Genomic DNA, 25,114 nt, shown 5'->3' with positions numbered 1-25,114 from the left:
TCAGTTGAATCGCCTTACTGAAGAGCTCAGTGACCTTTAACGTGGCACCGTCATAGGATGCATCCTTTCCAACAAGTCAGTTGGTCAAATGTCTACCCTGCTAGAGCTGCCCAGGTCAACTGTAAGTGCTGTTATTGTGAAGTGGAAACGTATAGGAGTAACAACGGCTCAGCTGCGAAGTGGTAGGCCACACAAGCTCACGGAACGGGACCACTGAAGTGTGTAAAAATCCTCTGTCCTAGGTTGCAACACTCACTACCGAGTTCCAAACTGCCTTTGGAAGCAATGTCAGCACAATAACTGTTAGTTGGGAGCTTCATTAAATGGGTTTCCATGGCTGAGCAGCGGCACACAAGCCTTAGATCAGTTTGGGGAAGACCATTTCCTGTTTCAGCATGACAATGCCCCCGTGCACAAGGCGAAGTCCATACAGAAATGGTTTGTCGAGATCAGTGTGGAAGAACTTGACTGGCCTGCACAGAGCCCTGACCTCAACTCCATCAAACATCTTTGGGAGGAATTGGAACGCTGACTGCGAGCCCGGGCTGTTCGCCCAACCTCACTAATGCTCTTGTGGCTGAATGGAAGCAAGTCCCGCAGCAATGTTCCAACATCTAGTGAAACCCTTCCCAGAAGAGTGGAGGCCGTTATAACAGCAAAGGGGGGACCAACTACATATTAATGTCCATGATTTTGGAATGAGATGTTTGACGAGCAGGTGTCCACATACTTTTGGTCATGTAGTGTACCTCACCACTTGCTAATACCATGCACCCGCTGCTCCTGCCCTGCACAGGTCCACTTGGTGCAGTGTAGCGTACCTACTTCAACAGACAGGTTCCAACCCACTCTGAATTCATCTCACACCCTGGTTTTATATTCTGATCACAGTGTATCTGTAAGCAACACCAAAGCCTGGTGTTTGGCCAGGAAACACATGACCTTTGTAAAGGGATGGGAGAGGAAGACAAAAGGCCTGGCGGGGTTGCATCCGAAATGGCTCCCTATTTAGTGCACTACCTTTGATCAGGGCCCACTATGTAGGGAATAGGGTGCCATTTGGGACGTACCCCTGGCGGTGTGTTATCCAGGGACCAGAGACCTGCCAGCCAGGTTCACACCATAGGGAAGCTTGATCTATCAGGGAGGGGGAAAGGAGCGGCTGACTCTAGCCTAGATCTATGCAGCAGGATAAACACAGAACATTTCATTGTTAGATTATTCAGAATTCACATGAATTGGAATGTCATGAATCTCCTACCCTGGTTGAAAAAGAACACACCATCGGCATTGTACATTTATTGGAACAGCAGGACAGATGGAGAATTCTTCCTCAGGCCTGCAAATAGTTATCAGAGACAGATAAAGTAGTGGGGCAGCTACTGTAGTTGGTAGAGTTGTGTGGTATTGAGGTCTCTTGATGAATTTATAGATAGGTCTGTATGACCTAGTCTATTAACTGGAGAAAGAGAACTCCCAACTGTAGTGGGCTGGATAGAGAATCCTCCTCTTGTTATTCTCACTATCTCTGTGTGTGTGCTATTGTTCGGCTCAGTCTTGGGGGTGTGGTTGGAAATTGCAGCAGTAAGACCACTATGTTTGTTTCTAATGTTTTATACAAAAACCTTGTCGGGTTCAATCCTAATCTAACAGATGATTTGATCTTCCGCTCTTTGAAAACGTTGTGACACATTTTGGTGTTCCACAAAGTACAATACAAGCAAGATCAACAGAGATTTTATTCACAACAAGTGATTTTACTTTGATTTGTCATATAAAATGTTGTACTGTATCTTATACGAGTTATATTTAGATCTATAAATTGCAGTTATCTGCAAAATAACATTTTACTTTTAAAAATAAACACATTTTGATAACTGAATGTAGCAAAGATATACAGTATTTTTGGCCCCACTTACTCCAGTCCACAGCCACATGCATAAATGCATAGTTTTGTTCAGAATATAAATAGCAGTTACTGTAGAAAATATTCCATATTATATTTCAGTGTAGCATGTTGAAATAGCTTAAAGTTATCCCTTGAAGTTTAGTAATGCTCTTGCACCGCAGGCCAGTTGAGAAGAATCCGTTGAGGACGAACAGATGAAAACAATGTCTTTGTCCTTCATTCGTGTCCAAGCTGATTCTCAAGGGTCTCCATCCTTTTTGACACAACATCAAGTACTTACACATTAAGGAAGTTATTGATTTTAAATTAAACACATTTTTAAAGATACTGAGTGCATCCTAAATGGCAGCCTATTTCCTTTATAGTGAACTATGTTTGACCAGGGCTGATAGGACTCTAGTCAAAAGTAGCACACTATACAGGTAATAGGGTACCATTTGGAAAGCATTCAATGTCATGGCAATATTAAATATCTTATCTAAAGTATGCACACCACCACAGGGCTGTAAAGGATATTATTCTGGGTCAGTCTCCTAAGCTGTTCGTTGACCTGCCTCTGGAAGAGCATCACGTTCTCACACTTACACATATCTTGAGGGGAGGGTTTCTCTGTTCACAGACAGACACAGTATGGATTGTCTTTTAGGAACAGACTGACACAGATCAAGTGCAATACAATTATTCATTCCCAGAGCCTCACAATATACTGTACAATGATAGGCCTCCAATGGTATGGTTTCTGTTGTACTTCATAAAATCACCTGCAGGTGGCAGAGATGTACAGCATTTTTCCCCTGAACATAAAGCACTTACTGGCTCCTCAATAAATATTTCCTGAAATGCAGTGCATGAGATAAAATCGATCTAACACACATTATAAACTGGATGGTACGATCTCTGAATGCTGATTGGCTGACAGCCGTGTGATAATAGCAATAAGGCACCTTGGGGGTTTATGGTATATTGCCAATATACCACGGCTAAGGGCTGTATACAGGCACTCTGCGTTGCGCATAAGAACAGCCCTTAGCCGTGGTATATTGGCCATGTACCACACCCCCTCAGACCTTATTGCTTAAGTATAAAACATGATGTAGAAGTCGATAAGCACCACCTTCATAAACAATCTGATTAGTTTTAAGACTTTAGATGGGTTTTGGGACATTTTTGATTCAGTATTTGTATTTATAGAATTCATAATTTATTCAAGATGAGAGGATTTGTGCACTGTGCAGGAAAGTGTGAGAAATAATTAATAATGTGTAGCTGTGATGGATCTTTAATAAGAAAGTTATTTTAGAGTGTGTTTTATTCATTGGGTACCTTTACATATCCGTGACTTCAATTTGTCTGTAATTTCTCCCATGTTGCTAAAATCTTCAGCATAGTACAAATGCTTATCATCTGGCTCGGAAGCAATTTCCCTGAGCTCCTCTTCGATGGCTTTACCAACACCAAGTGCATATATCGTGATACCTGGGGACAGTGAAGCAGGTCAAAGGTCAGAAGGAAGTGGATGAATGACTCCTTTAAGAGAAGATGGTACTCTATTAAAGGCTCTTTAAATGGCTCTGCAATCAGATCAAGTTCAGCAAACACAACGTAAAGAAACCGTACCAGCATCCTTTGCCTTAGTGGCCCATTTCGACACATCATCCTGGGATCGTCCGTCGGTGAACACGATGCTGACCCGTGGCATGTCGGGCCTGGCCCCCTCCTTGGCAGAGAAGCTGTACTCAAACATGTGACGCAGTGCAGCACCCGTCATGGATCCTCTGCCCATGTACTGCATCCGCGACACGGCCCTGTTGATGTCCCGGCCTGAGGTATACTGACCCAGGATGAACTCTGTGCGGACCTTACTGGAGTACTGCAGCAGCCCCACGTGGGTGCCCGTGCCGGACACGTCCAGAGAGTCCACGATGCCGTTCACAAACTGCTTGACCAGCTCAAAGTTGGCCGGTCCCAGGCTCTTAGAGCCGTCAATTACAAATACCAGATCCATCACTCCATCTCCACACACTGCCTCTGCCATAGTAGAGACAAATAGTGTTGTCAAGTCACGACGCCCCAAATAAACTATACCATGGCAAGACAGCAGCAGAAAGTACTAGCCTACATTACTTAAACGATGTCGCTGACAGGCTAATAACTGGCTCATTTTACAATAATGGCCCAACATTATGAAGACCTGTGTGCCGTTCAGGGGCACAACTTTGGTTTTAGAAGTGGCGGGGACATATTATTATTATTCTTTGAAAAAAATGTATCCAGTCAGATAAACACTCCCAACAGCCTACCCGACCGCTCGGAGGAGTCCGCATGGTCCTAAAGCACACCGTTGCCTCGTTTTGTATCACATTCCAATGATAAAACTGGGGGTGGGGACAAAAATGCAATTTCCGAATGTGGGGGAGACATGTCCCCCCATTCCCCAGTGAAAGTTGCGCCCCTGGTGCAGGTCATGTTGAAATAGTAATAAGGATAATTCTCATTAATAATGGAAATGTGTGTTTTCTACTCCAGGCTTCATGGTTCCAAAGACAGTCATTTTAATGCAACATTGGGTAATAATGTGCATGAATATCCATCTATCTACTTATCGAGAACTACTCTTTCTTCCTTCACGACATGTGCTTGTCACTGTCAAACAGCATGGAATATTCCTCTTAATCCAGGAAAAGAACACCCTGGACTAGAGGGAGCATCAGGATTAACCATGACCTCATAATCACACTCATCCAAATTATGTAACATATAAATACCAGGATGGAAAAACACTCAGTCACAGTCAGACCCATTACAAAAGAGGCAGTTAGGTGTATATTTGAAGGCAGTCCAACTTCCCTCAGTCACATAAGCATTAATACGAAACATCCATTCTAACATATCAATTCAAAGGGATGTGAATCCGTTGGGCCAAAACAGCATGATGCATAGAGAAGATCCTCTTATTACTGTGCAATGTCCAAAAGATCTGTTACCGCACAGCTGATAGTAAGACATGGAAGCATGCCATGGACTTACTCTTGCAGGTTCTGTTATCAGGTCTGAGTTTGTAGCCTTCTCGACATCTACACACAAATGAATCTTCAGTGTTCACACAGTCATGCTCACACCCATGGTTACCAAGGGAACATGGATCAAGCTCTGCAGTAAGTAAAAGTGATCAGACCCAGTTGTTGAGGTCAATAAGCAAGACCTGCTAGTATGTTAAAATCTAAGTAAAATGTTAAATACAAGTTATATTTCTGTGTATTAGGTGAGACTGAGAGCATACACTATTCTAGTGTGAAGCAGGTGAGACTTACTTTTGCAGGTTTTATTATCAGGTCTGAGTATGTAGCCTTCATGGCAGTTACAGAAAAATGAATCTTCAGTGTTCACACACTCATGTTCACACCCATGGTCGCCAAGAGCACAGTGGTCAATCTCTGAGAGGTGTTAGTCACATCAGATACAGAGATAGAAACAAGGCAGAAGAGAGAAAGGGACAACACATACTAATATTCTTTCAGGGAATTAACACTTCTACACTGTTATATATAACAGTGACTCACATATTCACCACATTCAACAAATAAATACATTACAAATGTTTTCCTCAACACTGCCCACACAGTGAGCACAGCACTCTGTTGCTGAGTCCTCCAACAACTGATATTTTGAATGAACAGTTTACGATTTCTTTATTTGTTAGATGTAATATATTTTAAACCAGAGGTTTTAGAGGTGTACTGGCACTGCCATCTCAGGAGGGGGAGGTTGAGTACAGTGTTGTTAATAGCACAGTAACACAGTTCATATAACCAGAGGAGTGATGAACTTACTGCTGCAGGTCTTGCCATCGAGGTTGAGAACATAGCCCCTCGTGCATCTACAGATGTAAGACTCGGAAGAGCTGACACAGTCATGCTGACAGCCATGGTTCCCCAGGTCACAGTAATCTATTCCTGATGGGAAAAGGTAGAGACACACATAGATTGGCTTGAATTCATACATTATTCTCAGGATGTTAACAAGAGATAAAGGAGTGAATAGGTGCCTTTAATTTGGAATGTTATTTTTTTCCTGTAATACCAGTTGTTTCTACCTATTTTTTTTAAGCACTTACAGTTTTGATTAACCCACAGGGCTCTGAAATCAATATCCAAAATGTGTTAGGATTGTAATACACTCAAGAGGTGTGCTTTCTGAAGTTAATTAAAATGTTTATTGTGCAATTTGCATCGGAACATACACTCTTAGGAAAAAAAAGGTGCTATCTAGAACCAAAAAGGGTTGTTCGTCTGTCCCCATAGGAGAACCCTTTGAAGAACCCCTTTTGGGTTCCATGTAGAAACCTTTCCACAGATCAAACCAGATGGAACCCTGGCTGTGTTATGATCTCTTAGTATTCTGACACCCTGGACACACTCCCCCATATGTCAGCAGCCAGTGAGATGATTCAAAAAGCACACTTCCTCTTGGAGATCTCCCCTATGCTACTCTGAAGTCTGAAGTTCCACTAGAGCACTAGGGGCATGTCCAAATGTGGGTGGACTTGGACCTCTGTCTGGCAACAAGATAGACCAAATACTGTATTAGAGTTGGACTGATCTGGGACATTCATCCCTTCAACTGCTTAAAGAACTGATTGTGAACACTACAATAGTCAAGCGTTGTTGCATCACTGAGCCAGTCCATGGACTAAAATGTAACCCAAAACAAATTATTTATTGTTTTCAGTATAATAGCCCATCAGATTTGAGCAATGAAATGACAGATGGAAATCTGGAATTCAGGTTAATCTTCACAAGCAGATAAATTACTTGTTTTCAGTTTTTTTCTATGTTAACTTTAGTCATAACCACACAAAAATAAATAAAGAGCGAATGAATGAAAGAGGAAAAACTAAGAATCTCACTTCGGCACGTCCTCTCGTCCTCGTTGAGTTCATACCCAAGCCGGCAGCGACACTCGTAGCCTGGTACCCCTGCCACATTGGCACAGATATGGGCACAGCCATGGTCCACCACATCACACGGGTCTTCCGCTACAGAACCAGGAGGACCACAACATAGGCAAAGACAGGATTTAATGCTACTGCTGTAGCTAACCCTTACCCTAACCCTTACCCTATGCCTCTGCTGCTGCTCCTGCTATTCCACCAGCCCTAGCACTGCACCGTCCCACAGGCAAACCCTAACCCAGCCAGCTAGGCCCCACTGATTCTGATTTACACCACTGACTTGTTTCCTTGTTCCCCACTAGTGAGTTTGTCTGTCCAAAAGCAACATATTTTCCATGTTCTTAGTCAAATGATGTGGTCAAGCCTGTTATAATGGAGTTGAGCACAGTCGACTAAGTTGCTCACTCACCGCGGCAGGTCTTGCCATCAGAGTTAAGGGTGTAACCCTTTCTACACCGGCACATATAGGAAGCTGGGGCGCTCACACAGAGGTGATCACACTGATGGTCCATCACAGAGCACAGGTCTGTACCTATTACATAAACACACATGCACGTATGCACACACACACATCCATACAAATAATAAATCCTTACAGTCTCCATCAATATAATAATTAAAGCACATGAGTGTATTGAGAGATGAACAGAGAGAAAACACCTCCACACAGATTGGACTGGAAGACGGAGGTGAGGGTCTCTATCTGGCTGAAGTTGGCCACCAGGTACACATGCTCCGAGTGGGGCTCACTCCCGATGGCCCGCAGCGTATTCATATCCACCCTGCCCACTCCGATGGCGAAGATCTGGATGCCCGCCTGCCGGGCCTGTGCCGCCACCTCCTCCACCATGTCCTGGGGGCGCCCGTCCGTTACAATCATGGCGATGCGGGGGATGTGCATGTCGGCGGGCCGGGCGCCCTCTGGCTCGGTGAAGGCCGTCTCCATGGTGTACTGGATAGCCAGGCCGGTCATGGTGCCGGTGGCCAGGTGGTCCATGGCCTTCACCGCCCGCTCCACATCTGCCTTGAATACAACAGTTCTGTGTTTGTTAATGTGGGTGGGTTAGTTTTTTGGGGGATTCTTGTTACAGACTGTTTCTGAGCAACTGTACTTGGAAAACCAAATAAACATATTGTAAAAAGAATAGAACAGTACTGAATTGTCCATCTGTTTCTTCTGCTCCCAGTCTCACCACACATTTGGGAGGAAGGAAGTTCAGCCACATTGCAACATCCCTGTGGGTAGAAGTACTTTGCTCAAGGGCACAACGGCTATTCAGCTAAGTGCATCGAGAGAGAGAACCTGTTCTCTAGGCTACCTTGTTGGTGTCGAGACAGAACTTGTTCCCCAAACTATATTCTTAGGGAAAAAATGGTTTCAGAAGGGTTCTTCAGCTGTCCCCATAGGAGAACCCTTTTTGGTTCCAAGTAAAAAAAACTATTTTTGTCTCCACGTAGAACCATTTTGGGTTCCATGTAGAACCCTCTGTGGAAAGGGTTTTATATGGAACCCAAACTGGTTCTACTTGGAACCAAAAGGGTTCTACCTGGAGCCAAAAAGGGTTTTACCTGAAACCAAAAAGAGACAGACGAAGAACCCTTTAGGAACCCTTTTTTTCTCAAAGTGTAGTTTAGGGAGAAAGGGTTCTTCAAAGGGTTCTCCTATGGGAACAGCTGAAGAACCCTTTTAGGTTCCAGATAGCACCTTGTTTTCTAAGAGTGTACCTTGCTGTTGTAGGTGTTGAGACAGAACTCGTTCCCCAGGCTACCTTGCTGAGGTAGGTCTTATGGGATAACTTGTTCCCTAGGGCCTAGACTACCTTTCTGCTGTAGGTGTTGAGGGAGAACTCGTTCTGCACCACACTGCCATACTGCAGCAGCCCGACGCGCGTCGCCTCCGGGCCCACGTCCAGGAAGGCCAGGATGTTGGTGATGAAGATCTTGACCTTTTCGTAGTCGCTGGGACGCACGCTGCGGGAGCTATCGATGATGAACACAAAATCCAGGGGCTTCCCTTTACACAGGCTCTCTGGGGAAAGACACAGGCATTACTGGAGGTACAGTAGGCCAGGCCTACTATATGTGATAATTACACAGGCTCTCTGGGGGAGAACACAAAGAAAGCCTTAATGGAAGTATTGTACTGTACATAGGCTTAATGTAACTCTAATATAGTATTTACAGGGGCTCTCTGAGGAACATACAGATAATCTGACTGGAAGTAGTCTTACTATACTGTATATAACGGATATTTACATGGGCTCTCTGTATGAAGAAACCAGAAGTTGGGTCTTACTTAAAGTACTGTAGTACATCATTCTGACACTATCTGGTTGATTCTTTCTTTTTGAGTTTGGACAGTGATTATTACTTTGTGTACTCAGTCAGTCAGTCTGAGAGCAGAGGAAAGATTCTGAGTTCTCTAGCCTCCAGTAATAATCTGTAGGTCAGTCAACACTAAACTAAGCCTGGGAAAGACAAGAAGAAAAACATCTACATGCTCCATATATTCCCCTAGAGAGGACCAGTTCCCCTGGTCAGACATTGATTTTACTTGATCTTTACTGTGAGGTGAAATACAGACCAATTATGAATATACATACTGTACATGTGCACACACATATGGTCTGTATATTCCATCATATTGTACTGTATGTTCCATTATATTGTACTGTATATCCCATTATATTATACGGTATATCCCATTAAATTGTACTGTATATTCCTTTAGATTGTACTGTATGTCCCATTATATTGTACTGTATATCCCATTATATTGTACTGTATATTCCTTTAGATTGTACTATATATTCCTTTAGATTATACTGTATATCCCATTATATTGTACTGTATATTCCTTTAGATTGTACTGTATATTCCATTACATTGTACTCTATGTCCCATTATATTGTACTGTATATCCCATTATATTGTACTGTATATTCCTTTATATTGTACTGTATATCCCATTATATTGTACTGTATATTCCTTTATATTGTACTGTATATCCCATTATATTGTACTGTATATTCCTTTATATTGTACTGTATGTCCCATTATATTGTACTGTATGTCCCATTATATTTATTGTACTGTATATTCCATTATATTGTACTGTATATTCCATTATATTGTACTGTATATTCCATTACATTGTACTGTATGTCCCATTATATTGTACTGTATGTCCCATTATATTTATTGTACTGTATGTCCCATTATATTTATTGTATTGTATATTCCATTATATTGTACTGTATATTCCATTACATTGTACTGTATGTCCCATTATATTGTACTGTATATTCCATTACATTGTACTGTATGTCCCATTATATTGTACTGTATGTCCCATTATATTTATTGTACTGTATGTCCCATTATATTTATTGTATTGTATATTCCATTATATTGTACTGTATATTCCATTATATTGTACTGTATATTCCATTATATTGTACTGTATATTCCATTATATTGTACTGTATGTCCTATTATATTATACCGTATATTCCATTATATTGTACCGTATGTCCCATTATATTGTACTGTATGTCCCATTATATTGTACTGTATGTCCTATTATATTATACTGTATATTCCATTATATTGTACCGTATGTCCCATTATATTATACCGTATATTCCATTATATTGTACCGTATGTCCCATTATATTGTACTGTATGTCCCATTATATTCCATGCATTCCACTATATTCCATTGTATTTGTGTTTATTACTCTTCCTGAGATCCAGCAATATGAAGGCAGTTACATACAATTTAAAATATTACATGACATTCCATTTCATAACACTTTACCCAATACATTTAGTGTGTTCCCTCAGGCCACTATTCCACTATCACATATTTACAATACAACATCCATGTGTACATGTATGTAGAGTGCATGTCTTATCATGTGTATGTGTGTCTATGCCTGTGTGTGTCTGTTCACAGTATTTTTATCTGTTTTTTAAAATCTGATTCTACTGCTTGCATCAGTTACCTGATGTGGATAGAGTCCCATGTAGTCATGGCTCTATGTACAGTAGTACTGTGCGCCTCCAAAAGTCTGTTCTGGACTTGGAGATTGTAAAGAGACCTCTGGTGGCATGTCTTGTGGGGTATGCATGGGTATCTGAGCTGTGTGCTAGTAGTTTAAACATCGTGCATTCAGCATGTCAACACTTCTTACAAAAACAAGTAGTGATGAAGTCAATCTCTCCTCCACTTTGAGCCATGAGAGATGTACATGCAAATGATTAATGTTAGCTCTCCGTGCACATTTAAGGGCCAGCCGTGCTGCCCTGTTCTGAGACAATTGTAATTTTCCGAGGTCCCTCTTTGTGGCACCTGACCACACGATTGAACAGTAGTCCAGGTGTGACAAAACTAGAACCTGTAGGACCTTCCTTGTTGATAGTGTTGATTGTGACACAAACCACAGTATTTAGCTAGCACCACATTTCCTTTAGTACCAGTAATCTCTGCTGGTCTTACCCACTGAGTTGGACTGGGCGGCCGAGTCATTGCGTCCTGTGGACAGGACGGATGGTCTGGAACGGCGTCTGTCTCTGTGGTCCACTCGGACTGCATCGCAGCAGAGCAGGCAAAAGAGCCCAAGGGTCAGAGACCTCATCCTTGACCAGGGGGACCCACGGACAAATGGGTGGACAGACAGACAGCAGCTGGTAAAACAATTGCAGAGACAACCAACCCAACCTCCAGTCCTGAGGATGAGTGCACATCAACAAACACAAACACTGCCAGTCACTGACAGGGAGACTGGGGATGGGATGTCAGTCAGACTCTAGAGGAATTATAAATAGGAAGCACTTTCACCTCCTGCCTGCCTGAAACCACAGCTTCATATTTCACCTCCTTAACCCAGAATGGGTGCCATGTCACAGCCGTACAGTACGATTAGGGCTTTGTCCCAAATGGCCCCTTATTGTCTATAATGGTCAAAAGTAGTGCACTTTATAGGGAAAATGGTGCCAAGACGCAGCCTACAACTACAATGTATACAACACATTCCAGACCCAAGCTACCAGTGAGGGAGGTCCACAATCTAATATAAAAACATGCACCAGTTCCCTTCAGTTTATGAACTGAAATGTAACATTGGCAGCTCCTGGGTGTCTCCTGGAGTTATTAATACATGGAACTAAACTCCACTCTGAGTTGAGATGTTTAGGTGGTTTGCAGTGATTTAAAGTAACTGTTCCTCTGTCAGCTCTCTGCAGAGCCATCTGTTATTGCTCCCATTTAGACCGCTTCATACACCCTGCTGCTACACACAACACTCAGGCAGCTGTTGACTGTACGGGCCATTCTGACAGACATACAGTAGTTGTGTTCCATGGCTTTAAGAGACATAGCCATGCCCATTCTAGAACACATGTGTTCTGTGTTCCATTTAACTAGGCAAGTCAGTTAGGAACAAATTCTTATTTACAATGACGGGCTACACCGGCCAAACCCAGATGACGTTGAATTGTGCACCGCCCTATGGGACTCCCAATCACAACCGGTTGTGATACAACCTGGATTCGAACCAGGGTATCTGTAGTGACGCCTTAGGGCCTGAGATGCAGTGCCTTAGACCGAGTGACAAGATGATTACACTGAGTTGCTCCTTAGTCTGTTCACAGGTCTGAGCTGCATAGGTGTACCAGACATGTTTATGACTGTCAGAGACCTGAAGCAAGCAGGGTCACACACTCATGGAACATCCTGTTCAACTACCACAGCTGCACAAACATTAGGTAAGTGAAAAACCAGTGAAAACAAGAGCCAGCACATGCCAGAGATTGATACAACAGTTGTTGCTATTACTCATTCAGTCTGTAATTGAACATGAAGATGGACCATATACAAGTGAAGTCCTAAAAAAAACATTACAAACTACAGTATTTTTTAACCTTTTGTCATGGCCATATTGAATCTCAATCAAACACAGTCTAATGTGGAATCTGAATCATGTTGACTTCTATTAAAAAATGTAATTGTCATCTTCGAGCTTCCGAGATTCTGTGTGGTAAACACTACATCTGTCATGGGGTTTCATGCTGCAGTGTGACAACACTAACTATTGAAAATAACATCAAAATATCAAAAGTCTCCTTACCTTAATATCAAAATAAAGTTTTGTGAAAAGATCTGCCAGTATATCTAAATCAAATGTTTTAAAAATAAGTGAAGCAGGAAAAGGAAATCCACCTGGGCGAGTGAGTCAAGCTGGTGACTGTTGTGGTTGTGCAGTCAGTCAGAGAATATGCAGATGTTCTTTAGCTTTCTCTCTCTCTCTCTCTATGCACATGCATTAGACTTGCCCCCTCTCCTCTGGGACTGACTGCTTCTGTATTTACTCTTAGCTGCCTTACCTCAGTCTGGCTCTAACCTGGGGAGGGAAGCCTCCTATTGGAGACATTTGGATAAAAAAAAATTGTATGGATCTAATCTTCATGTTTTCATACAGTAGGTTATCAGTTTAAACTATCATTTTAGTATGTGAATCACAATCAAGACATCTTCAACTGAGCCGACCAAGCATTTTGGTAACCATATGATCTTCTTTGATCAGAAATAGTGACCAATAATCAAACAGATATCCCATCTATTGTTCTTACATCTGACAAATAGCATTGTGAAAAGGCGATAAGTGTGTCTACAACTCAACTGCACTGTACATTTTTCAAAGTAAATGACAAGCGTATTGGTTTTGCCAATGGTCAGATAGTTAAACTATTGTACTGTGGTCCTGGTCCAACGGTGGTCCAAGCTACAGTGTAAGGAGGTTACTGTACCTGGAAGACATCTGGGTGAACTCCCCACAATGAACAGAAGGAAACAGTAAGGCAGCAGTTTATGGAAAAGGGGTCTGAAGCAGTGCTTTCAGTGCTCTTAACGTCAATCGTCCTGAAAACAGACTACCTGTCTTACAATGACAACGTTATGGCCCTAACAGCTCTTAAAGTCAATTGCCAAATAGTTTCCAAGTTTCCTAGAGAATTTCCGTTATTCAGGTTTATGAGGTAAGGAAATGACAGAATTAGTGCCAGTCGAAGAAAAAACTAGGCCTTTTAGTCCTTGACTTTTCCCTTTGGTTGTCATCTCATAGGCCTACCAAGCAGTGATGTAATGTAACACAATAATACTATACTGGATTTGTCTCAAACCCCTTTTGAAAAACAGAACCGTAGCCCCTGCCTTAGAAGTGATAAAGTGTACAACATAGTAAAATGAGATGCACAGTAAATACAACAAACAGCATACTTATGAATCCAAAATAAAAGCACAAGATCTGTCCGTCAATTAAATGTGTTTTTAATGGACAAATAAATATAACTTCAGTGTCTTTTTATGCTGCAGCAGCAGACGGTTAAATGTGACTGAGTCCTCAGCTTGCCAATAACTGCATCCGGCAGAGCAGACCAGTCCGCTTACATTGGCTTAATTGAAAAAACAGGACCACCACTTTTTCCTTTATTGGAATCAACACAGACATAAGAGCAAATGTACAAGTCCTAAAACTCAACCTTTAAAATAAAGGTCAACTCAACACAGTCCTGTTGTAATAATTCAGGATAATGACAGTTTTCTATACACACTAAACAATAACGTACGAGTAACTTGGTGATATGACTTCTGCGCTTCGATCATCTCAGTTGATTACAGGCAGGTGCTTTGAATCTTTGGAATCCTTCCGTGCATAGCAACACTTCATACATTCTCTCAGTGCACCCTATCAGAAAGGAAGTTGTTTGTAAAGGCAATCCAACAACGAACAGTGATCATGGGCAGAACAAATAAATATTTTGAGTCGAGGATACAATCCTCATTTCCCTGTTTTCAGATCTGTGTGTGCTTTAGCCAACTCCTCTGACTCTAATCGTCATGCCATACATGACAACGCACATACAGATCTGGGACCAGCCTAAATCATCAATATATTTTTTTCTGGGGGGGGGGGGTTGCAGTGCCTGATTTGATTTGTGTAGGTCTCTCACAAGTACTTGCTTCATAGACAATGGAAACACGTTTCTGGTGGGTGGCCTTTGGACTAGGACTGACAGTAGAGAACATGTAGAAGCACAGTTTAGTACAAGCAAGAAAAATATATCCGCTATTACACTCACTACTAGCGCTCTCATATTTTAACTTTGTTGCATATCACTTCCCTGCTCGATATTTCAACTGTAGATCAGTGAAAATAAATAACTCCAAATAAACAGTACAATGTTAAACAGTATCACAGTAACAGGTAAGTAAGTAAATGTGTGTAGGTTAAATGTTTTGGAAAGAATCAGTAGTATTGGGGCCTGGGTCAAAGTATATATATTTTAAAACTTCATTAAAATACTGCTAACACCACACACCCAGTGTGACAGTTATCAAATGCCAACTATAAAATGCATAGTGTATTGGAAAGAAACCAAATCATATTTGTTGACCCAGGTCTGGTTGGAATGTCAGGTTGCTGTAGTAACAAGGGGTCCAGTCGGTCAGCAGAACAGCGGCCCAGGTTCTTCATGCTATGTAGGGTGCCCCGTAGGGGGGAGGAGCGTTCTTGGATGGAATAGACATGGTGTCATCGTATGGGGGTAACAGTACCTGGGAATACAGAAAAGGGTGATCAAGACCAGAGTCTTTTAATGTGTGACTGACAACAGAACACAAAGTGTTCAAAACTGTTTAACATGGTTAGAATATATTGTTTTTTGTCACTGGCAAAAACTACAAGCAGTAATATAGTAGGCTGCATATTGGTAGTTGGTCAAACAGCAGTTGGTCAAATATACTCTTGAGGATAAAGTGAAAATAGTGTGAGCTCCCAGAAGTGACACGATGGTCATATATAAAGAGGATGACAGAGGATTTCAAAACAGATCTGTAATGATTATATAATAGTCTGGATGGGAGAACAGAGAGAAGACGAAGAGGGAGAAAGGGAGACCGTGAATGAATATGGTGCAAGTTTATCGAGAGGCCAAATCTATAGAGGGTCATGAATGTGGTCCAAATCTATTGGAGCAGGTCCAGACTGAAATCAGTGAAGTGAAACAGAGTGATATTCAGTTTGGATTCCAGGCTGTGACTGTGGTTCTCAGGCAGCAAGGCAAGTCCACTGCAGACCACATTCACATCCTATCTGACTGACATGAGTCAGGTTCAGTCAGCCAGTTCCTCTATGTCTTTGATGAGGTAAAGTACAACTCAGTCTCAGATGTCCTTTCTTCAGACTACTACACTCTCTCTGGGGAACCAACCAAATACTATCATGGGAAATGTCTGGCCATGTGTGTGTGTCTCAGATGTATGTAACCCATCCTGGTTTTCCTACTGACACAGAGACATACTGTAGGCAACATCTATGATTCAATGCATTTTCGCTGGACAACACCGGCAGAGGATACTGTAAAATATGGTTAGAGTATGCCATTGTCATCCTCACACACAACAGTAAGGCACTGGTTAGGGGCATAATGGCATTACAGTCCAAACAGGAGTCCATGTCATGGTGGACCTTTCTGATCTCAGACCAGTGATTTAACACTACACATTGTGCTTAATGTCCTGAAGCTATACTTCACGGGGTGGCTTCCCGGACACAGATTAGGTCTAGTCCTGGACTAAAAAGCAATGTGTGTCTGGAAAACCGCCCCCTCGGTGGCTCCGCTCAGTCCAGACATACCGACTTTCCTAATGTGGAAGACATCACATCTACAGTAGGCTATCCCCAATATTGTCTTACGTCAGATAGCGCGACTCCATCTGCTCTGATCGAGGGCTTAGCGTCGTGTAGGAGTGACGCCACCTGTCGGAAGGCAATGCAGTATCCCTGATTATAATAACCTGTCAATAATACACAGATGGCTGCAGTCTACCTTTATACATGAAGTGTGCAGTCGGTCAATCCCCACTATAGATTTAAAAGGAATGGACTGGTGTAGGAAACTTCCTCTAAATCCCTCAATCGACAGCATTTAAGTTCAGGAGGGGAGTAAGGGAGTTCAAACTTCAGGAGAGAAGTAGGGAATCAGAACACTCCCGTAGACTGGTGGTCTACCAGAATATTGTCTGACCACTTGCAGTGGGCAAGTTGAAAGCCTTAATTGAAAAGCCTAGACCTACTGAAAGCATGGCAGGCAGTATGTTGTTTTTCTAGCACATTTGACTAATGATTTTAATGGTTAAAAAGAGCAGTCTCGTCCAGTCCCTTTATAGCTAAGGTGTTTTACACATCAGGAGGACCAGAAGGGCCTCAGCTTCTCTAGACCAAAACATCACGTCATTCCTCTACATCAGGGGTAGGCAATTCTTTTTTCTTTAAATAGGCAAGTCAATTAAGAAAAAATACTTATTTACAATGACGGCCTACCAAGAGGCAAAAGGCCTCCTGCGGGGACGGGGGATAAAAAAATAATAATGTAGGACAAAACACACATCATGACAAGAGACAACACTACATAAATAGAGACCTAAGACAACAACACAGCATGGTAGCAACACAACATGACAACAACACAGTAGCAACACAACATGGTACAAAAACTAGATTCCGATTTTTGGTCGGAGGGGATGGTCTGGGGGCCGGTACATAAAAATAATTTGTACGCTGTAAATTGACCACAACTAAGCCCAAAAAGAGATTGTGCATTTTAAGCTGAAACAGTAAAAACTTGCGGGCCACCTATAGCCGACCCGTGCTCTCCATGTTCAAAACAAACCATGAGCATCATGAACCATTCGTAGTGGCTTGGAATGTAAGGTTTATATTCTGGGGACAAATAAAAATCGAATTTACATAAGCCTACTTCATCCCTTTTAGATATCAAACTCTTGTCAATTACAACATTGTATAGTGACACATACTGGTAGAACAAAAAGTCCTGATAATGGTATTGTTCTGACTCATCTTTGAGGTACAAACACTGTTCTGACAACTCCTCACTCTCCTCTCCTACACCTGCATTGTGACATCACACAGTAATCCTCTTCCCCCAGGCTAGCTGGATGAGCAGTGCTGCAATGGTCTGATCGCTAAACTAGATCCTTGCCATGTTTTCAGGCTGTATTTCTCCCCTCCCCTGGTTCAACAGTGGATAACGTTTTGTAATATCTGCAGCGGAAGCAGAGGATAAGCGACCAGGTGGCCAAGCTTGGGCTATATGATACCAGTAGGAGAGAGAGAGAGACAGACCGAGATCTTTTCATTGAGTAGGTGGCCAATGTACTGTATCCATATTAATGAGTTTTCCAGTGTGGACTGGAGCCTCATCCACGCAAAGCCCTTTACTACAGCCCAACTTACTACAACTTTATACTCCCTTCCTACTCTGACATGATGGCTTTACTGTTGGAATGTGCTCTCCCTCACCGTCTTGAGGGGAACCTAACCTACGCATAATATGAACCTGATCCGTGACCTGGAATAAGTGAATCCTTTTTCCATTGGATGTGAGGTTTCTATGTTTTCTTTGTAAACACACAATAGCATCACACCGAGATAAATCTATCATAAAAAACATTTATCTAAAGATTTCTCCAGAATGAAAAGCACAAAGCAGAGGGAGTTTATGAGGAAGGGAGGGATGGGTAATTATAGAATAGATGAGATGTATCATATGAATACAAAGATATATATTATGACAGTACAGCACTGGTAAACATCTAGATTGTTTTCAACTTTGCAAGCAAAGGGTTAGAGTGAATAACAGAAACAGTATATTTTTTCAGCTGCTGTTTGAGTTGGAAATTACAACATATTATTGTAGGAGTAAATGCAATGTCGATATTTCTGGAAAAATATAACTGTCAAAAAGGTGGTTAGCATTCACAGAGGTGGTTTGTCTTGAGTATATATCAGTTTCTTTCAAACCCAACTAACTGAACAGAGGAAATATACTACATTGAATTACCCTGTAGTAACTACAGCAGACTGGTAGAAAATAAAAAAACGAACCCACCATGTCATAATGTAGGAATTGTAATTTATGTACTGTACAGCAATTGAAATAGATGCGTGTGTCCTGTGACTTACCGTGGTGTCATTAGTAGTGACGTATATCAGGACTTCTGTGGTGCTTCTTGCACGCACATACCGGTAGCAGTTCCACACACACGCTATCAGGTACGCCTGCAAAGGGAAAACCATTATCAAAGACATAAAAGAAAAGAAATGTCAACTGCTGATAAAGTTAAGGTACAGTATCTGTCAAAGGCTAAATATTAATAAATTCAGAAAGCATTAAGATTCAATATCCAGCCAAATGCAGAGGGGTTTCATTCATTCACAAAACTACAAGACTCAATGTCCAGTCCATTGCAGAAAGGTATAGTATAGTACAGCTCCTTCAGGAGAGTGGCACAAAAACAAGCTCAGGTAGCTTTCTGGGGTTCTGTCCTGTCCAGCCAAACAACATCATCTGGTAAACCAGTTGGCACCTATAAAACAGACTAGGACTGAGCTCAGCTGTATATATACACAGTGCATTCGGGAAGTATTCAAACCCCTTGACTTGTTCCACATTTTGTTACGTTACAGCCTTATTCTAAAATGGATTAAATTGCCCCCTCCCCATCAATCTACACACAATACCCCATAATGACAGAGCAAAAACAGGTTTTTAGAATTTGCACATTTCTATATATAACATTTACATATGTTTTCAGACCCATTACTGAGTACTTTGTTGAAGCACCTAATGGCAGCGATTAAAGCCTTGAGTCATCTTGGGTATGACGCTACAAGCTTGGCACACCTACATTTGGGGAGTTTCTCCCATTCTTCTCTGCAGATTCTCTAAAGCTCTCTCAAGTTGGATGGGGAGGGTCGCTGCTCAGCTATTTTCAGGTCGGGTTCAAGTCCGGGTTCTGGCTGGGCCACTCAAGGACATTCAGAGACTTGTCCCAAAGCCATTCCCGCGTTGTCTTGGCTGTGTGCTTAGGGTCATTGTCCTGTTGGAAGGTGAACCTTCGCCCCAGTCTGAGGTCCTGAGTGCTCTGGAGCAGGTTTTCATCAAGGACCTCTGTACTTTGCTCCATTCAGATTTGCCTCGATCCTGACTAGTCTCCCATTCCCTGCCACTGAAAAACATCCCCACAGCATGATGCTGCCACCGCCATGCTTCACTGTAGGGATGGTGCCAGGTTTCCTCCAGACGTGACGCTTGGCATTCAGGCCATAGAGTTCAATCTTGGTTTCATCAGACCAGAGATTCTTGTTTCTCATGGTCTGAGAGTTCATTAGATGCCTTTTGGCAAACTCCAAGTGTGCTGTCATGTGCCTTTTACTGAGGAGTGGTTTCCGTCTAGCCACTCTACCATAAAGGCCTGATTGGTGGAGTGCTGCAGAGATGGTTCTCCTTCTGGAAGGTTCTCCCATCTCCACAGAGAAACTCTGGAGCACTGTCAAAGTGACCATCGGATTCTTGGTCACCTCCCTGACCAAGGCCCTTCTCCCCCGATTGCTCAGTTTGGCCGGGCGGCCAGCTCTAGGAAGAGTCTTGGTGGTTCCAAACTTCTTCCAATTGAGAATGGTGGAGCAATTGTGTTATTGGGAACCTTCAATACTACAGAAATGTTTGGAACCCTTCCCCAGATCTGTGCCTCGACACAATCCTGTCTCGGAGCTCTACGGACAATTACTTCAACCTCATGGCTTGGTTTTTGCTCTGACAAGCACTGTCAACTGTGGGACCTTTTATAGACAGGTGTGTGCCTTTCCAAATCATGTCCATTCAATTGAATTTACCACAGGTGGACTCCAATCAAATAGTAGAAACATCTCAAGGATGATCAATGGAAAAAGGACGCACCTGAGCTCAATTTCGAGTCTCATGGCAAAGGGTCTGAATACTTATGTAAATAAGGTATCTGTTTTTTATTTTTAATAAATGTGCAAACATTTCTAAAAACCTGTTTTCGCTTTGCCATTATGGGGTATTGTGTGTAGATTGCTTAAGAAAATGTTTTATTAAATCAATTTTAGAATAAAATGTGGAAAAAGTGAAGGGGTCTGAATACTTTCTGAATGCACTATATATCCCACTGCACACACCACTTCAATGAATTGACACCTCTGTCAATTTTACGGGCTCTTCAAGAATATGCAGTAAAAACTGTAGACCTCCATATGGTATATACTGTCTATAGACATTCTGGAAGAGATTCCAAAAGACATTACTCAACGTGCTAAACTCACATACAATCGTCAATCCTCTGTGGATGATATGCTGGTAGAGGTAGCAACATCTATACAGAACAATTATCACCCACTGACAGCTGAGCTACGTATCAACCCTTACTTTTGGATTGGACCAGAAGTAATAGAAACGTGTGGTCATCCTCATTATTATAGCATATTTGCATTAAGATGCTCTCAGTAAGGCATCTCCACAGTTTTACATGGTGACACAGAGCCTTACTGAAGTCTATCAAAATAAACCACATCCTCTTTCTCTCAATCTGTTTCCCTCCATCTGGATGGTCTTTGTACGACACAGGAGTTCTGTAGCAGCAGCCTAATAGAACTAGCAGGCCATTTAGAGGGGCTTTTACAATGCCATGAAACAGAGTTGTATAGTGTGGTGGGACGTAGGCATCATGTGAAAGCTCTCTAACCTGGATGGGCCAAGAGCAACACTGACGAGGGTACTGCCTCAATGGCTCCCATTATAGTGTTATGAAAACAACAGCCTTGTGAAATGGCTCCTGCCAGATGTTTGAACCGCTGCAGAATCCTCTGTCCATCCGCAAGGGTTTCTGCCATAAAAATAACCTGAATAACTTCCCCAGATGAACATCATTTTCCTCTCATACAGCATAAGCACTGTTTTGTCACTCATACAGTAAGTAACACAAATTATACAATGTGTTAGGAATCTGTGGTAGGGAAATTTGCGTGTGTGTGTGTCAGTTCAGTAGCAGTTACCTTGAAGGTGAGAATGCATCCGATGAAGAGGAGCACGATGAAGACCAGGCACACGTTGCTCATGGCCATGATGTCCTCTTTGTAGGGGAAGTTCTCAGGCTGTGAGGGTGACACCAGACAGTCAGACAGACAACATCAGCTGCAGTGAGATTGGGGGTAGAGAGTGTGGTGGCTACATCCAAAATGGCACCCAATTCCTTATATGGTGCACTATCTAGTGCATTATACAGGCAATAGAGTGTCATGTCAGGCACTTTATTAGAATAAGAGTTTGACTTTGGAGTCCTTCTTACCAGCTGTTGGAGGTAATCTTGTATGGTGTTGGGGTAGACCACAATACTAACAGCCACCAGGGTGTTCAGGGCACAGTCAAATACTAGGTAGCAGAAGAATGGGATGATCCAAGCAGCATGTTGCTGAAACAGGAAAACCAGTTTTATGTTAGTCATGAGGGAATAGCATCTGAAGAGCTGCAGCTGCAGGAAAGACTAATATATCTATCTGAAAAAACTAAGATTCAAACAAAACGTTCTGACCGATGCATTAAACGTAAATCAATGTGTTTCTGGTGGGAGGTTTGGTGAACTTACTCTAGTGGGGCCCAGCCATTCAAGACCATGTCTGTAAATCTTGATTTGAACGTTTTGTTTTAAACTACATTTGGACAATAACGTTTAAACTATATTTGGACGATCCTCCTAGTGTCTTCATCTGTATTCATTCTTATGAGAGCAGACATAGTATACCAGTACAAGCAACAGCAGAACGCTATTGATGTGACGTTTGCTTACCTTATACGCACCGTAGGTCGCCATCCCAGAAATTAGTATCATCAGCAACGAGATCGCTGAAGCAATACACATGTCTGGAATAGAAGGGAAATCATACTGTATACAAGGTCTACATTCAAATAAATTAATAACTGTAGCAAATGATGAGAAAATCACTTGGTGTTTTGTCCTTGGATGGTGATTGAATTAATCTCAGTAATTTATAAGCTTATAATAAAACTCAGCTCATTCCTAGTTTGACACTGATTATGTGAACATGACCCAACTTGCTCTGTGTAGATGTAACCTGATCTTGATACTATGACAGAGTGGATTTCACAGAAAACAAAAATACTATGTCACCGACTGTCAGCGTCACAGTAATCCTGTCCATCTGTGCACAGCCCAGAGAACACAGTAGTCTGCTCCAACAGAACAGAACAAAAGCCAGTCTGCTTTAGTTCTGTAACTAGCCTGAACTGCCTGCCTCGTAGAAATTTGCAGTTCCACCTATCATGGCACATTGATTTGAACAGGGATGGCCGTTCTAGTAATTATATTTCTATGGCCTGCCTAATGCAGGGCCAGTTGGACCAATGGCAAAAGAGATCACAGGACCGCTTAATCTGTCCGGAACTGGGTCAACTCAGTCAGTTTCAATCAGACACTACTGTACCGACAGCCAATGGCAGAAATGTCAATTTGGCCAGCATATCCCGCTACAGTTCACTTCCAACCTGGGCAAGACCTAGCTGATTTAGCAAGTTTGTGAAAATACCCAACACAACTCAACATTAGACATGTGTGCCCACGGACTGAGAGATTTGATCTGCTTTATTGTGAAGTGAGAGAAATACTGACTATTGGCTGCTTTCAATGATATAAAGTGACTTATAAAAACAGTAGTTTTGGCATTGATACATAACGCCATAGTAGTGTCCATCGTTGTCATCACATTACACAACAGACTCAGAGGAGTTGGCTAGAGCACAAACACACTGGCCCGTCAGGCTACTAAGGAGGCGTGGGCAGGCCTATGCAACGTCACACACATCTATCCCAGCATAAAGCTGTAGGCTACTTACTGGCGTCATCCATGTCATCTAAGTCGTTAGCCAGCTCAGCGCTGGTCAGATGGTACTGGTCAGGATCACCCAGGGCCGTGACGAGGATGAGTAACACCACCGCATTGATCAGCTAAAGGACATTAACACATAAGGACATTTAGACTGACAAACAAGATAGGAATAGGATACACATTAATAGATCAACTTCAACATGAAGGAAAGGCTCCACAAGCATTTGATGGCATTGATCAGCTAAACACAAAGACATCCGGACCAGTCAGACTGACAGGAGGATACAGATACATAATAGCTCAGCCTTTATTATAAAAGGGATAACTTGCTCGCCCAAATTACTTTATTATAGGATTCCTTACTTAGGAACTATTTGGCTGTGTTCCAGGTAAGGAAACAGTCATTTTATAATTTGAGTGAACCACCTCTAACTCAGCAGTGTAGGCTGAGTGTAGGAAATTCTCCACAAGGATAGTAATGGTGCGTTAACTTTTGAATTCATTCTACATACCCTAGGCCCTACGTGCACAATGGAAAATTAATTATTGCCATAGCCTAAAAGGCTTCTTTCTACCTGACACAAGACCTGTAACCTGTCCTATAGGGCTGAGTGTACTGAACAATTCATGAACGTTTTTTCCCACTGGTGTTAGGTTACGTTAACCCCTTCCTGGACTCCTTAGCGGAATAACTTGTTCGTCCATAATTAACAAAACAATCCATTAAATAAATGTTATCACTTGCAGCCAATCACAATGAGACTACTTTCTGCTGGATAAAAAAAACATGTAACATGGAAAAACGTCCTACAAATAATAACATACCGTTTTTGTTGGTTGTTGAGCCAATCTAAATAGTGTTATGTGAATAATAGCGACTGTGAATGCTCACCATATACCAAACCCCCAGGATGACAGTGCCCGTGCGGACATGACAGCACAGGCAGCATCTGGTGGAATGCCATCGGTCCCACGGGGAAATCATATTTTACAATCCAAGGATGAGGAGGCACTTCACAGATATCTATATCTAACTGTTAATGATAAACAATCCAAACAGATCTTAGTGAATTTCTTCTCCGCCAAGCGCGGTGTCGTCTGCAATTAGCGATAACAGCCTCACGCCGGCTCTAGTGATCAACTCAGGCAAGTAGCAAACATTGGAGCATGTGACCTGAGCTGGATAGGATCAAGAGCCGGTGATGTAACTAGTTGTTTCGAGAATAATGTTCCCATCATCCCTCACCAAAGCCGGGAAATTTAAATAGTTACACTGTAGCTGCCTGCTATGTTTATTGGGATATGTTGAATAAGAATATTCACACTTCACAATAATACCTTTATGATCTTTATGGTAGAAATTAACATAAAGGGCATATTTGAATCTATTGCATTTGGAACATTCTGACAATAAAGACAGAGGTAAAGGACAAGTATCAAACACAATTTAAATAATTCAACAGACA

At 42.1% G+C, this 25,114-nt stretch overlaps 2 protein-coding genes across 2 annotated transcripts; both read right to left on the bottom strand.

The window, feature by feature from the left end:
- Positions 1-1,722: 1,722 nt before the first annotated feature.
- LOC120047671 (matrilin-2-like) lies at positions 1,723-13,111 on the bottom strand. The gene is made up of 13 exons (XM_038993223.1): positions 12,993-13,111; positions 11,363-11,502; positions 8,681-8,889; positions 7,521-7,884; positions 7,270-7,392; positions 6,816-6,944; positions 5,740-5,862; positions 5,221-5,343; positions 4,937-5,059; positions 3,527-3,937; positions 3,233-3,385; positions 2,426-2,518; positions 1,723-2,181 (listed from the first exon to the last, which is right to left on the bottom strand). The coding sequence occupies exons 2-13, from the start codon at positions 11,499-11,501 to the stop codon at positions 2,126-2,128; spliced, it is 2,046 nt and encodes a 681-aa protein (XP_038849151.1). The 5' UTR covers position 11,502; positions 12,993-13,111; the 3' UTR covers positions 1,723-2,125.
- Positions 13,112-14,171: 1,060 nt separating this feature from the next.
- LOC120048513 (lysosomal-associated transmembrane protein 4B-like) lies at positions 14,172-24,820 on the bottom strand. The gene is made up of 7 exons (XM_038994569.1): positions 24,541-24,820; positions 23,656-23,767; positions 22,592-22,665; positions 22,094-22,216; positions 21,801-21,899; positions 18,909-19,004; positions 14,172-15,478 (listed from the first exon to the last, which is right to left on the bottom strand). The coding sequence occupies exons 1-7, from the start codon at positions 24,631-24,633 to the stop codon at positions 15,395-15,397; spliced, it is 681 nt and encodes a 226-aa protein (XP_038850497.1). The 5' UTR covers positions 24,634-24,820; the 3' UTR covers positions 14,172-15,394.
- Positions 24,821-25,114: the final 294 nt, after the last annotated feature.

Source organism: Salvelinus namaycush, chromosome 5 (genome assembly GCF_016432855.1).
Source record: "Salvelinus namaycush isolate Seneca chromosome 5, SaNama_1.0, whole genome shotgun sequence".
In the NCBI taxonomy this organism is placed as follows: Eukaryota; Metazoa; Chordata; class Actinopteri; order Salmoniformes; family Salmonidae; genus Salvelinus; species Salvelinus namaycush.
Note: the sequence above shows the minus strand (reverse complement) of the source record. Positions and strands in the feature narration are given on the sequence as shown.

What these genes read in the sequence shown, in the direction of transcription:
- LOC120047671 (XM_038993223.1), bottom strand. Translation starts at nt 11,501, where the DNA reads ATGAGGTCTCTGACCCTTGGGCTCTTTTGCCTGCTCTGCTGCGATGCA. An exon ending in TGATAACAGAACCTGCAAGA is followed by an intron (nt 3,938 to 4,936) that starts GTAAGTCCATGG and finishes CTACTATGGCAG; the next exon opens with AGGCAGTGTGTGGAGATGGA. An exon ending in CACTAAGGCAAAGGATGCTG is followed by an intron (nt 3,386 to 3,526) that starts GTACGGTTTCTT and finishes CACTGTCCCCAG; the next exon opens with GTATCACGATATATGCACTT.
- LOC120048513 (XM_038994569.1), bottom strand. Translation starts at nt 24,633, where the DNA reads ATGATTTCCCCGTGGGACCGATGGCATTCCACCAGATGCTGCCTGTGC. An exon ending in TCCTGGGGGTTTGGTATATG is followed by an intron (nt 23,768 to 24,540) that starts GTGAGCATTCAC and finishes AATGTCCTTTAG; the next exon opens with CTGATCAATGCGGTGGTGTT. An exon ending in TCACTACTAATGACACCACG is followed by an intron (nt 15,479 to 18,908) that starts GTAAGTCACAGG and finishes CTGTATTCCCAG; the next exon opens with GTACTGTTACCCCCATACGA.